The following is a 14887-nucleotide window of genomic DNA, read 5'->3' as shown; positions in this document are numbered from 1 at the left end:
TCTACGCTGAACTCTCCAATCTCTCTCCACCTTTCTTGAGGTATGGGGCCTATAACAGGACTGCTGTTACAGTCCTGTGACTCCTGTTCTGTCCTGTTCTAGGGTCCTCTCCCTTCCTTCCCACCTGTCACACCTTGATGTTCTTAGTTAATTTTGGAAAGGGAAGCTGCCCAAAGGCCCTAGAGCAAGCTTGTCCAACATATGGCTCATGGGCTGCCATGTGACCTGCCAAGCCATTTTCTGTGGCCAGAGGTCCCTCGCTCGGGAAAGCAGGTGGAGGAAGGGAGGGGAGCTGCTTATCCCCACGGGGCCGGGCTCGTGTGATCTCCCATGTTACGTGAGCCGGGTCCCACCACCGCCCTGAGGGCTGCGCGACGCGGGGCTGCCCCGGCTGTGCCTGACAGGACAAGCTAAGGACAGCACCTGCTTTTAGTTGTCTCTAGCTTGGCCCCTTGCCCCCGGTGTCCTGCCCACCTCCCAGGACCTGCCGGGCTTGGTGGCTGTGGGGCAGGAACGGGGCGCAGTGCCCAGCACATGCAGTTGGCAGGGCAGCCCTGGGGGGACCTCGGCAGGCAGGAGCCAGCGTCTGCCAGGCCCCACGCTCTGGGCTTGCAGCGCTGAGGCCACTGGGGCTGTGTGCGCGGGCGGCCGGGCACCATGGTGAGCAGGGCCGTGTGGGCGGGCGAGTGAGGGGCAGCGGTGCAGCGGCCACCTCACTCCGGCCCCCCTCGGGCAGCGCCAGCTCGTGGGGCTGTGCTGCTTGGAGGCAGCTGGGGGGAGGGGAAGGGGGGCTGCAGGGAAGCGCGGAGGAGCGGAGCGGCCCGTGTTCCCCCGAGGCCTTCCCCCGCCAGGAGCCGCCCTGGGCAGACCAGGCCTGAGACCCTGCCAGGCTGGGAACTAGCTTCGTTCCTGCAGTTCCGCCATCCCCCGTCTCATGCGTTGGCTGGGCCCCAGCCGTGCCTGCTCAAGCACTGCCAAGACTTTGGGCAGTGGTGTTGCTGGTGTGGGCAAGGCCTGGGGAAGCAGTAGCATAGGCGGCCCCTTGGCCTGTATGAGAGCACCGGCTACATCGGTTTGGTCACATATTTTAACACGGCTGTCAAACATCTTCTGGGGCTGCCTTCAAATGGTGGTCGTACTAGGCAGAAGGGGGGCCCCAGTTGTCGGGATGGCTGGTCCAGAACATCATGTGCTGTAGTTTGTCACTAGCTGAGCACAGGTTGGGTTTTATGCCAGGTTTGCCTTATTTCAGGCTTGTCCAACATAACTTCCTGTGAGGTCTTTGAATATGGCTCGCTGGCCCACTGGGTGATAAAATGTTCGTGATCCGGCCCCACATTCAAAAAGGTTGGACACCCCTGCCCTAGAGCAAGTCCTGCCCTGTCTTGCTTCCAGCAGGTCCCTCTCGGACCCAAATAATCCCAGTCCAGTTTTCTCACTAGATGATCCCCACTGGCCCATATGTGCCCCAGGGCACTTGCTGCCTTGTAAGCTATTCACAGCTTCTGACCTCCCTTACAGCTGTGCCCGTGTCTTGCAGATGTTACTGTTTAGTCACTTCCCCTTGTTGGGGCCTCAGCCTTCCCGGCTTCTGCCCCTTTCTTCTCGCTGGGCTTTCTAGCCCCAGCACACTGTGTTGGACCTGGCTGCCTGGGTCCAGCTCTTGTCTCTCCTACTTAGTGGTTTTAGGCCCCTGACCCTGGTCTTGCCCTTCTGGCTTCAGGCCCCTCACCCTATTTCTTGCCCCTTGGGCTCCTCACCCACTTAGGTTGGGGCCCCTGGGTCTGGCCCTACCCTGGGCTCTGGCTATGCCCTTCTCTGGGTGCTCTCTCCAACCCGCTCAGGGCACTGGTGGGCCTACTGGCCTGATCTGGCTTCAACCTGGGTTAGACCTCAGCCTTGCTCTCAACTACTAGCCTGTTTAGCCAAGTTGCTTCTGGGCCCTGAGTCCCCAGCTCCTGGCACACAACACACACACATGTCCCTCAAACACTACTGGTATCTCCTCTCAACCCTAATAGTTCAGCTGCTGGTCATAACTGTAACAAAAGAACAAGTCGTCTTGGCTATAACACAGACTTCGTGGTATCTTAACCCAAACAGCAGCTCCTTGGCTGACTTCTATAACTTCCCCTTACCCTGAGTCATATTTTTTTTTTTTTAAGTCAGCAGCGCTCTGTGTGCCTGCCCCAGGGTAGCCCGAGTGTCTACACTGCAGGGGTGGGCAAAACACGGCCCGCGGGTCAGATGCGGCCCACCAGGCCATTCTATCTGGCCCCTAAAAAATTTAGAAAATTAATATTTAACTGCCCCTGACTGCCTGTCATGCGGTCCTCGATGGCTTGCCAAAACTCAGTAAGCGGCACTCTGCCCAAAATAATTGCCTGTCCCTGGTTTACAGTCTCCAGGTCAGGCTCCCTCCCTGGCACAGGCCCTGGGTTTATATTCTACCCCAAATGCTTCCCCTTTTTTTGGTTAGGTGATTTCTCTCTGCCACTTGCAAGGGGAGTGAGGGGTGGGTTTTTTTTATCAGGGCCTGACATCTGGTTTCCATTGGAGCTTATAATCACTGTTCCAACTGTGTTATTGTCTGGCTACTCTCTGCCCTATTGTCCTAGTGCAGCATAGCTACCCCAGCAATTGGCACTAAGGGTGCACCGTTATATTGATTAGCTATTGGATCGGCACCGATAAAAGGAGAAAGTAAGTTATCGGTTATTGGCTTTTTTGGTTATTGTAGCCAATAATTATGGCCATGTGCCCGGAGCACTCAGGTTAGCGCAAGTCTGGTTCCTGTACCCTGCCACCAGCCTGAGCCCATGAGAGACTACAGGTCCTGGCAAGCAGCTGGAGGGGGAAGGGGTGCCGGGAAGCATTCGCAGGGCACCGCGCTCAGCAACAAAAGGACTGTTACTGGCTCCTGCTGCTGTGATGGCAACGCTGTGCGTGCCGCAGGGGCCTGAGCATTGGGACTGTGCAACAAATACATGTATTGTACCTTAGTGGATTAAGTCCCATTGGAAGAAGTAATAAAATCAGTCCCTCTACAAGGATGTTAGAATACTGCAAAAAACATAGGATAATAGATAACAGTTTTTTTATCAGGGAAAAAAAGACAAGGAATAAAAAGTGACTAAACATGCCTTCATGAACGACTTCTCAGAAATGGAAAAAGAGTTGGCAACCAATAAGAATATTCAGGTTTTATTTATCATAAAGGCAGCTAACAGACAGAATATTAACCTGAGCCATAGTAACTAAATCAGTGGTGCTCAAGCTTTTGGCCCTTCAGGCTGAATGAGTGGTTTGGGGTGGGCCCTGCATCAAATTGGCCTGGCATCATGCACCTAGATTGGTTCCCATCTTGCGTTGGCCCAGCCCTGCACACCCAGTTTGGGCCCCATAAGCCTAGACTGGGCCCTGCATGCACTGCCTCGGCTCAGCGTTGCCTGCCCAGATCAGGCCCCCCAGTGCCTTGGCCCAGTCTTGTTTGCCCTGGATTGGGCCTGCTACCCGAATTAGGCCTTACCCTGCTTTGGCCCAGCCCTGCATGCTGCATCAGAGCTCATGCTGCCCTCGGCTCTCTGTATCCAATCTAGTGTGCAAGGCCAAGCTATCCAGCCTGCGGTGCTTCCCACTGGATATTTGTCAGTGGGGGAGTGGCAATTAATACTGCCTTGCTTCCTCCCCTTTGCCCCCCCAAATTTTTGGACCCATGAGTAGCCCTGTGGGACCAAAGATATGATCTAGCTCATGGGTTAGGGGTTGAGCATCCCTAGCTAAATGAAATAAGAAGTTTTTAAAAATATATATTCCAGGGGAGAAATAGACTTATAAAAATAAGGTTACCATATTTCCAGTTCCAAAAAAGAGGACATCTGTGTGTGTGTGTGGGGGGGGGGGGGACCCACACTCCTGACTCTCAGTCCTCTGGCCCTGCCTATGCCCCTCACTCCCAACCTACAGCCCCCTGCCCTCCTGGTGCCCCTCACACCCAATCCATAGCCCCCAGCCATGCCAGTGCACCCTATTCCAGGCTCACAGCTCCCTGCACCCCCTGCCCTGCTGGCGTGGGCCCCCAGCTTTCCTTATCCGAACTGGGTGGGAACATGGCGGTTGTGGTGGCTCCAGCTTGTGTGGATGGCAGCAGAGCAAGTCTGGCCCTGGCACAAGCTGGAGGAAGGAGGAGGGGAGGCCTGTGGCACCCCCTGCCCAGGATTGTGGGGCTTTCACGCCATATCAGGCAGCCTGACTATGGCCCACCCTGAGCAGCGTCTCCCAGGCACCCTGCCATAGCGAGCGGTCCCAGTGCCACCAACCTGGCCCACCTGTGCAGCTCCATACCACCCCCTTCCCCCAGGGGCAGGCACCTCCCCCCTACCCCCCATGCCCTGCTGCAGCCTCAGCACCTGGCCACCATCCCCCAGCACCACCAGGTACCTGATTTCCCCCCACCCCTTACACCCCCCTGCTGCACATGCACATGCGCACGCGACAGTCCCCCAGACCTGGCCCTCCAACCCCCACTCTCCATAGACTTGCCTGAATCCAGCTGTCAGGGCTGGTCCCACCACCCCGCCTGCCTAGCTGTATGCTGGCCGTGTGTGTGCGTGTGTGCGCAGATGCATGTGGTGCCCCCTGCCTGCAATCGCCCCAAGCTGCCAGCCTGCAAGGGGAAACCTGTGGTTTCATCCTTTGAAGAGGAAAATCCACATTTTTTCACAGCAAACAGAAAATTTGGATCTCTGGTGAACACGCATGCCACTAGGGCAAACTGGGAAATGCAGTTCTACTAGCAAAATTCTGGTTACTTACTCCTATTTAAAAAAAACTGCCTGGATGGAGATTGGAGGACCCAAAAAGAGGACATGTCTGGGAAAATCTGGTATGGTAACCCTACTTATAAATATGTGGAGAAGGGGATGGTTGAGGGATTGACCTTTTCTTAATAGAATAAGTTTTCAGGCAAAGAAAATAAGGATAGCAAAGAAGTTTGAGTTAAAGCAGAAAGTAAGAATCTGATGCAATAGCTGAGGTCTCTTTGTACTGCCAGTTCTTGAAGAAAGGGGCATTAGGAATGTGTGCATGGCTTACAAGGATGGGTAGTGTTATCCTGTCAGGCTGCATGGGAGAGGAAGAAATGCATCTTAAATGAGAGAGGCATGGCTTAAAAATATTGGAATAATTTGTTTAGAAATAGCCACTGATGTTATTTCTTAGATGAAGAAGAATAATGCATACAGATCTTTAACACACTTTTTCAAAAACTGCAGACCCTCAGTGGCAGCAGGATTTATGTGGCAGGGAAAAGCATTGTGCTTCAATGAGCAAATAGTTTGGAGAGAGAGAGAGAATCTCTGATTTCTGCTCACTGTGCTTGATGCAGGGAACATTTGTCTCCCCAAGTTTATTTCTTGATGGCTGATTTAGTAATTTTGCTACCAGTTTAAATTCACTGCCACTGGTGCTGGTAGGCATTTGACATTCTGGGCTGCTGCTTTGGCAGATAAGCTGGTGGAATTAGAACCAAAAGAAAGTATCAGAAGCAGGTTTACTATGTACATTTTTACTTTTGTATGGCTGATTGCACAGCCAGGATGAAGGCTGAAATTTTTTTAATGGCTCTCTCTAGCTGAAATTTTTGCTACAGTTGGCTTAATAACACAGAACAGCCATTCTTCTGTAAAAGCCTGTGGTTAGGGGCATGCTTTTAAAGCGAGGAAAGGCATTCCCTGCAACCACAGTCTCCATTATGAATGAATATTTGCTGACATTCACACAAAAGAAGGCTTGTTAGTGAAAAAGTTTGTGATGGGATGGTAAATTTTCATAAGAGTATCAGCCAGGGTGTGTCGGAAATAAGAGGCATAATAAGCAGAGTTTGTACTCTGGGCAAATCCCGTGGGAGAGCAAGGGGAGATGGGAAGGCAGAGAGGAATCCAGTGATTGCCAAAGAGGTAGGGGTTGGACCCAGGAGTCTTACCTATGTTGTGGACTCGAACACAGTTCCCAGCTGCTGCCACTGCCTCCACCACCATCACACTGCAGCATGGTTTGCTTTCCTTGGCTGTTGCTCTCTCAGCAGCAGTACTGTGTCTGTGCTGTGCACTTGGATGCTGCTGCAAGAGCACTGTTGGGCAGTTGCTTTTGCTGCCGAAGCATGGCATGTATCGGGGCGGGGGTGATTCTGGCACTCTGCTCATCCACCTGTAGTCACACTGTTGGCTTGAAATTTGATTTCTCAGGCAGTTTTCCCAGCTGGAACACTGCAAGTGATTTTTTTCATGTAGCCTCTTGCTCTGATTGTCATATAGCCTGAAGCCACATTATGAGAGAACGTGGTTTTGTAAAATTATATTCAGCATGATTATGTTTGTGCATACTTAGAGGATGGCATCTGCATGTAATTTGTGGGCTTCTGTTTTCCCCATATCTTGCTCAGCAGACATATGTTATGTAGGGCTACTGTAACATACGCAGTAGAGACTCTCAGCATATGTTTATGATGTCACAAAGCCTTGAGAAAGAAAATATTTCGAAGGGGACTTTCTGCCAAAGGCAGCATGTCTGATTGACCTGAATGCTACACTTCCCTGCATGGGCTATGCTGCTTGTGAATAAACAAATCGACTGTCATAACATCAAGAACTTTTGATAATTAATGCAATTGCTACTCGATTAAAAACTGAGTAAAACTTTGTTTGTAAACAAAGCAAGTGCAAGGGGAATACTTGTAATATCTGTACTTGTGCCTTTTAAATTCATGATGTCACATGATTAATTTTCTATTTGTTCTCAATGACTGAAATCTACAAGTGAAAGCTGTCTCTGTTTAAATCCATGGTAAAAGTCCCTTTGACTTCAGCAAGGACAGGATTTCACTTTGTATGTCTAATTCTTATGATGCAGCTACTGTAGCAACAATGCCTCTTGAGATGCATTACTAAACATAGGGCAAAATTATCTCTTATGCACAATTCTTTTATTATATATGAATATATGACAAACTGTTTCAATGTCTGTATAAACCTTTGAAGGCATCTAAGATTAAATTAACTGCTGTTAACCTCTACTGAAGTTAATGAGATGTCTAATACTTAAAATAGCAGCAAACGTGACCCTGTCCTTTGGGATTTAATGATATTTTGGTCTCCCATATTAAACTGGAAAAAGCCTAGATTAGTTGAGATGCATTTTTCCTCAAGTTGATCAAACACCAAAGCTAGTATTGGTAGAAGGAAATTCTTTTAGCTTTCTTGAAAAATGTAATAAAGAATGAATAGATAAAAATGCTGCAACAAACTGGGCAAGGAATTAGTTTATGAAAACAGCAGGGTTAAAAGGAATAATGACCACACCAGTGAAACTCCAGGAAAGAGCTTCTTTCAAATGGACTTTATATCCCTGTTAACTGTGGTGACTGATGGTGGAGAGCTCTGTCATTGGGACTATTAATAAAACACTGGCATATAGGTAAAGTGCATACCACCTTTAGGTGCTCACTAACATTGCCAGCCTAAAATGATATTCTTTAAGTATGTTTCAGTTGTCCTTCAGTACTTGTTTACATTGCATGTCTAAGGCTGTCTTCATCACCTGAAAATGCTTATTTGTATTCCAGGGAACTAGGGTAAGGTCATCTTGGAAGATCAGAAATTACATCTTGGACATCTAGGGCAAGAGCAACATAATATGTTAAAGAGAAGTAGGAAGCTTGTGATACTCTAGCAAGTGCATCTACTTGTAGAGAAGCTTAAGTTACTATAAGGACAAAGTGGTTAAGGAGTAATAAAAATGAAGCCATAAAAAATTAGCTGTTACTCGTAATTATAGGGCAAGTTAGAATTGGTGACATTTGGGGGCAGATCCAGCGGGCCAGCCACACTCCCACCTCCCCCCTTTCTGACCATGCAGCAGGAGCAGCAGTCAGGGACTTCTAACTTCCTGAAGAGGAGAAGAATTCCCACCAGCTTCCCCTGCCTGCTCAGAGACATGTCACCTCCCCTTCCATTTCCTTCTCCCTTGCCTACCATTGCTTCTGTCTCTGATGTCCAGAAGCAAGGGGAGCGCCTATCCTGCACCAGCTGGACTGTGTGGAGGCTGGCTTGAGTGCAAGGTCGTAGCAGGGATAGGCAGTTTCCCCCTCTCTTACCACAAGGTGTTCTGCAGCAGCCTAGGAGCAGGCACGGGGAGGCGGTAACTGCCCACTCACTGCTACTGTCCTGGGCTGAGCCCAACCCTGGTGCAGCCTGGCTAGAGCAGGAACAGAGCTCCATTTGCCCCTTAGACAGTAGGGACAGTGGCAGCAGGGGGGAAGGGGAAGGAAAAGACCTCTGAGCAAAAAGGGGAAGTGGGGGGAAATCCTTACCTGTATTTACAACTTCTGAACAGGGTGGAAGGGTGAAAAGAATTTAAAACAGCCCCTTGCATCATTCCAACCAATGTGAGCAGTTTATTGATTAACTGACAAAGCAGAATAACTGCAAGATTAGTGCTAAGAATAAATGTAATCTTACAGGACAGGTCTTGACTGCTGCAAAGGAAAGCTGGCCAGGCTCACAGTCTTCCCAGCAAGGGGTTCCTCCAGCTTATCCTGCAGGCAGGCAAACAGTATAGCAGGCATCATGTAGAAGTTCCTCCCAGCCTGTACCCACTATTTATACATGGCTGGTAAGCTTAATATTTAATAACATAATCTTAATATTTTAATAAATGATCCCTGATTGGTTTTATTTAGGTTTCTTTGTTTCACTGAAATTTCAAGAATCGGCTTAAACTAGATTTTTTTTATGGGCCAAGAAGGTGCCCATTAGTTAAAATTTGTATCTTTGAGAAAGTAACAGTGCAATAGGGGAGGGCTTCCTATCTCCTTTCTTCCATGGTAGAATGCTGTTCTAGCCCTGGCTAACAAGGCAGCCTTGTTCCTTCTGACTGTGTCCAATTAGACAGATGCACAGTTTTCCCTGTTCTGCTGACCAAGTCACAGCATCTGCAAATGCTCACATTTATACATCACTCAAAGACAAGCTTCAGGCCTGCTGTCACCCCTCAGCCGTAGGCGCCTTGAAAATGACCAAGCCTGGCATCAACATACCCATGGCTCATATCAGAGAGGGCTGCGTATGGCCTATACCTGTTTTGGGGACCTATTGTCCCTGACTGCCCCTGTAGTGTGGTCTGCCCACCTCAGTTGGAAGAGTGGAGAGGAGACAGGAAGCAGTGTGTACAGCCACCTCTGTGGTGCTGGTTGCTGCTGCTGTAACCCCTTTTGCAAAATCTTGGTCTACTTCAGATGTCACTGAATGTCTGACTTTGGTTTGCAGGTATCTCTGTATCGAAGCTAGACTTTGGGTGCACACTTCAGACTTAAGTTTTGTGTTCATGTAGAGTGCTTTATGTACATGCAAAGCCGTACATTGTTGCTTGGGCCTGTTTGAAAACCTGTTTCTCAATCCTAAAACATGAAGGTGCTTACTTGTTTAAAATGTTTAGTAGTCACATTTTACCTAGGATGTTTTAACACTGCCATATACAGAAGAAGTTATTTTACAGTGTGCATTAGCCAGGTTGCTCTGAGACTCATATTGACCAGCTGACACATGTTAAAGCAAACATTGCTCTGCCTGCACTAAGATTTTAAGATGTGTTGGCTAACATTTTAAAAAGTACCTTTTATCCTACCACTACTGAGAAGTAGCACTGCAGTTGTCATTTAAATGACAGCTCCCATTGCAAAACAATCCCACTTTCTGAATGGAGATACTAAAATAATGACAGGCATTTCTGAAAGCTCATTTTCTAATACATCATTAATTAGGATATGTATGTTCCAGGGAAGTACCATAAATCTCTGGAATTTTAATTTTAAGACAAAATTTGATGAAATGTCAAACTTCCATCAGATCAATCACTATCAGTCCTTTAATAAAGCATATTTTCTTTTTCCATCAAACTCACTGTTTTCTTCTTTCTAAATATCTGTATATTTGTTCATAGCTCTAGGTCCTAATTGGATTCAGTTGCATATGGTTTGAACCCAGTTGGTGGCCATTCTGTGTTAGGAAACTTGCAGTCTGGTTTAGTTTAACTGTGTTAGAGTTATAATTATGTTTTTAAAGCTGTTGTTACAGCAGGCTACAGAGGGCCCCTGTGATGCTGCTGCGACCGCAGGGGAAGGAAGGAAAATAGTGGCCTAATGAACTGGTTCAGGAGAAGGTTTAGGAATAGTTGTGCTTTAGAGAATAATATTATTGGAAGAAATTGCAGCTTTTCATAAGGGCTAAGTACAGACAGTCAAAAAACCCAAGGCTGAATCAATTCAGTCTTTGCAGGTTAGGCTAAACTGCGTAGACTGAACCAATAAGCAAGTGAACAGGCATTGATTTTTGATTCCTGAAATGCAGCCACATGCCTGCAGTGGCCCAGGCCAGAAGCTAAGGGGTGCTAAAGCACGCCTTCCTGCTCTGCTGGAGCAGACAGCTTGAGCCAAGGCTAGCCTGCCCAATATTCTTTGGGTAAAAAGAAGAATTAATTGTTACTCCCAGTCAAACCATTTGCAGTATTTAAAACTATCCATTAAACTACAAAGGTTTCAAACCATACATTTTGTGAACTTGTAAAATGAAGCATCTCATTGGCATCCATTAAATGATCACTTTTGTGATTTCTCTTCAGTCATATAGGCAGTTGATACAGTGAGTATTTCCTCTATGTAGTTATGAACTTTCTCCATAAAAGTTTATTTCCAGCACATTTAGAAAGTTTACAGATAAAATAGGGGGGAAAAATTGTATTTTGTTAATCTGTTTTAGGTTAATCTGCTGAATTAATAGATTCAGTTAGGATAAAAAAAACCTTGATGGCATATAAAAAAAAAAAAGAGTTTTTGTTTTTTAAAGAATAAAGAAAATTGCAGTGCCAGAAGAATAAATGGTTTTAAAAGTCATAGTTTTTATGGCAACAGATATCCATATATTTCAGAGTAAAAAATGTACTTTTCCTCTCCTGTCCATCACTGAAGTCACTCAGTGTCTGAAACCATACTTATTTCTGTCCTGTTTTTTTAACAGTCCAAAAACTTTGTTTGGTGTAAATGGGTACTTCTTCATCAACTTTATGCTCTGTGTCCAGTTTATGTCGGCAGAGAATCTGGCCTTACATCTTCAGCAAGGGCAGCTGCTGTGCAGCGACTTAACATAAATTGCTCATAAATCTTTGAGTGTCTTTGGAATTGTTAGATAGGCAGCCTCGTTGGAGTGTACTTCAAAAAAAAAAAAAAAAAAAAAAAAAAAGTTTGGCGGGGGTGATCTGCAGTGGGGATCATTCTGACCGACTGAGGAACTTCGCACTGATTTTCCAGGTGAATATACCCTCATAGGTATATCCAGCCAAGGGAGTTCATTTTATTCATGAATAATTAATGTTCTGTTGGAGAGATGGCCTGTAAGCAGATTTGTGAAAGCATCTCCTAAAGCCTCGTCCTCCGTTGCCTTTATTTACTAAGTCGTGCTGCCCTTTAGATTATCAATGCATATATTTACTGCAACAACATTTCTCTAATGTATTGGAGGAAAAAAATACTGCTTTCTTATGTGTGTTTTTTGTCTGTCTGCTTTTTTTGGGGGAAGGGGTTTCTTTAAGTTATATGCTTGGGAGAAGGTAAGTGTTGAAGAATGTTTGCAAAGATAAAAGACGTTCAGATACACTGCAAATGGAATAGGAGTCTGAACTCTTGTAGGGCTTAGTTAGACATACAATCACAAATAGGAAAAAATTACATTAATGTTTGTTATTTTTAGCAACATTTCACTCAGCAGTGTTGCTGCAATATTTCTCCTCTCCAAAGTGAAATACTTCTGTGCTGTGCTTTTCCTGTCTGACAAACCTTTTCTGATTATTTAAGAGAATCACTGTATTCCAGTAAAGACTGGTTGTTTTTTGAAAGAGATTCCAATAAGTTGGAATGAATTTATCGTGATATTTCTACAAACAGGTTGATAAAACTTGATAAAATAATTTCACAATAGGTTCATTGTCCAATGAATACTGTATTTAAATTGCAATATCCTTGTCACTACTTATCATTATGCCATTAGTTTATGGTATATAAGACTTAAGAAACTTGGATCGTTCTGTTATGTGAACCAAAATAAACTGCTGCATAAAGGTATGATGTGAGGTCTCTGTTTGCCTTAAAATTTATGCATGCTTATTAACAGAGCCTGAGCACTAATGATGAATTTGCACTGCATCTATAGCAGAACAGTTCATCTCTGCTGACAACAGAACTATGAATAATTTATAAACATAGTTATCCTGAAATTTGTGGAGGTCATTAGCATTTTAATGAAAAAGATACAGCTGTTGTACTAAATCTTTACTTTTTTGTTTTGTTTTGTTTTATTCTTCCCCCCCAGTTAAACATTTCGATCTTGTGCTTTGAAAACAGCTGACAACGTGTGGTAATGTGCTGACTGGCATTATGGGCAGACGATACCCAGGGGCTCACTATCGTCCAAGCAGCTCATGTATGTATGTGATTTGGTCTCATTATCTGTCATTTTTATTAGTTTGGAAGGCTGGCTAAATTCTGTATTGTTTATTTTAAAGGCATTTGTTGGAAAGTTTATAAATTCTAAAGTAGCCTTTACAGTGGGCACTGAAGCATTCTAATCAATGCCATGTTTCTGATATTTATAGACCAAAATTATATTACTCAGATTGCATTTATTGATGCATTCAAGCTGTTAAAATAATTTCTAGAACTTTAAAAATGATGTACAGACTGAGTGTACTCTGTTTTGTGTGCAAGACCTTCAACTTGCTTCTCTTTGTGCAACCCTGTGCCTGCAGCCTCCTCCTTCCCCACATAGCTGTACTTTAAGTACTAGAAATCTCAACATAGCTTGAAGCATAACACGAAAATAAATCAAGCTCCTTTCAACACTGTGCACTATAACTTTAATTGCTTACAAATGCAACTAACCGTTCTAGTTTATTATGGAATGTTTCCCTTCCCCTCTCCCCCTTAATTCAGCTTAGTACTTGTTTAAACTTTCTGTGTTTTCTCAGCTGAAAAGCAGTTTAGGGCCATTTGGCTATATTTCAGCTGACATGAGTAGGCTTATCTCTTCCTGAAGGATCTTTTCAGTAAAAACTGTAAATATACCATAAACTTTGTGGCTTGCACCTTTTACCTGGTTAGAAGGCCTGTTGGCAGCTGTCTGTACAGTTAGTGTGAATGGGAATCCCTGAGCCTGCAGGCTTGTTGTGTTACAAGGTAGGTGAAATGATCTTCCCTGGAGGAAGTGTGCGACATTCCCTGACTCCAGAGGAATGCCGTCAATCCCTGTGCTTAACTTTTGATACCTCACATCACTGAAGTAAACCTATAGCATTTTATTTACTGCATTGTGCCTCTGCGGTATATTTAGGAGCGATATTTCTTTGAAACATTGAGACAGTTTACGTGTCCTTATCTGTGATACTAGAGCTGGAACTTGACCTGGGTTATTTTTTTGGTCCCAGGCATCTAAAGGCTAAATTCAGGTCATGAATTATATTTTATTCTCCGGGGAAGGATAGCAATCTAATGCTTTTGTGTCAAAGGCTTATTGGAGGCAACACAAAAGTGGTACTTGATTTTGAAAGTAATATTGACATATAGGTGATACCCAAACTGGAGGAAGTGAGAGTTACAATCTTGGCTGCTGTATTGGAGTTGAGGACTAGGCAGTAGCAGGAGCCAGGACAGGAGCTAAGAGCTAGGCAACATAGGAACCGGGGCTGCGTCTGAGGGTGTAGGCAATTCAGGAACTGGTATAGGAGATGACAGACTAAATTTAGAAGCAGTTGGAGAATTGAGAAGAGCTAGAGGTTTTGGAGCACTGAACAGTTAACGCTTATCTTACAGGACTGGCTTTATGCTTTGGACATAACTGCCTGTGATTAACAGAGCAATTAGATATAGATGGTGCCATTCTGTGGTTAGGCAGCTCCTATCAGGTTTTAACCTGGGTTTGAGGCATTAACTTTACAACAGGTCTCTTACTCCCAGGTGGGAATTCCCTTCACTTCCCAGTCTCCCTGTCCTCACCAGAGCTCTCCCCTTGTGGGTGCTTTGTAGAACTTCTCCATTCATCAGTCTCATCACTCTGGGAGCCCTACCTATACTTTGCTTCTTGTCTTTTAACCAGGTCTTGATCCATGAAAGAAACTTCCCTCAAATCCTGTGGCAACTCGGGGTGGGGGGGAGGGGCAGGGGAAAGGGGTTGTTTTGGTTTTTTTAAAAGCATTTGCTGAGGGACCTTGTCAAAAACTTTTTGAAAATCCAAATATGTTGTCAGCTGGATTTTTCTTGTCTACATTCTTGTTAACACCCTCAAAGAAGACCAGGGCTAGGGACAGGGGTTTAGGTTGTAGCCGTGTTGGTCTAAGGACACAGGCAGACAAGGTTCCTTGGGTGAATTTGATATCTTTTATTAGACCAATCCAAATAGTTGGAGAATATTTCTTAAGCAAGCTTTCGGGTTCAAAAACCCTTCATTAGGCTAAGGAAGTTTCAGCAGTTGGTGTGTGCTCTTCCTGGATGGAATGAAAAGTAAACAAGCCAGGGGCTGGGCTGGGCTGGGCTGGGCTGGGGAGTCAGTTGCCAGGCAGATTATAATGTATCAAAAATCCAATGTCTATGTTTAGTCCAGACAAGGTTCCTTGGGTGAATTTGATATCTTTTATTAGACCAACCCAAATGGTTGGAGAATAGTTATTAAGCAAGCTTTCGGGTTCAAAAGCCCTTCGTCAGGCTAAGGAAGCTTCAGCAGTTGGTGTGTGCTCTTCTGGATGGAATAGAAAAGTAAACAAGCCAGGGGCTGGGCTGGGCTGGGCTGGG

The 14887-nt window shown here is 45.5% G+C and overlaps 1 protein-coding gene across 2 annotated transcripts in view; it reads left to right on the top strand.

The window, feature by feature from the left end:
• APBB2 (amyloid beta precursor protein binding family B member 2) overlaps window positions 1-14887 on the top strand; it is a 290361-nt gene that overhangs the window by 57516 nt on the left and 217958 nt on the right. For both annotated transcript variants that reach the window (XM_025192056.1, XM_025192055.1), the window contains exon 3: window positions 12417-12527. In XM_025192056.1, the coding sequence (XP_025047841.1) occupies window positions 12482-12527 (46 nt within the window). In that variant the 5' untranslated portion in view covers window positions 12417-12481. The remainder of the gene's footprint in view (window positions 1-12416; window positions 12528-14887) is intronic.

This window comes from Alligator sinensis, unplaced genomic scaffold (assembly GCF_000455745.1).
Source record: "Alligator sinensis unplaced genomic scaffold, ASM45574v1 scaffold1550_1, whole genome shotgun sequence".
Classification (NCBI taxonomy): Eukaryota; Metazoa; Chordata; order Crocodylia; family Alligatoridae; genus Alligator; species Alligator sinensis.
Note: the sequence above shows the minus strand (reverse complement) of the source record. Positions and strands in the feature narration are given on the sequence as shown.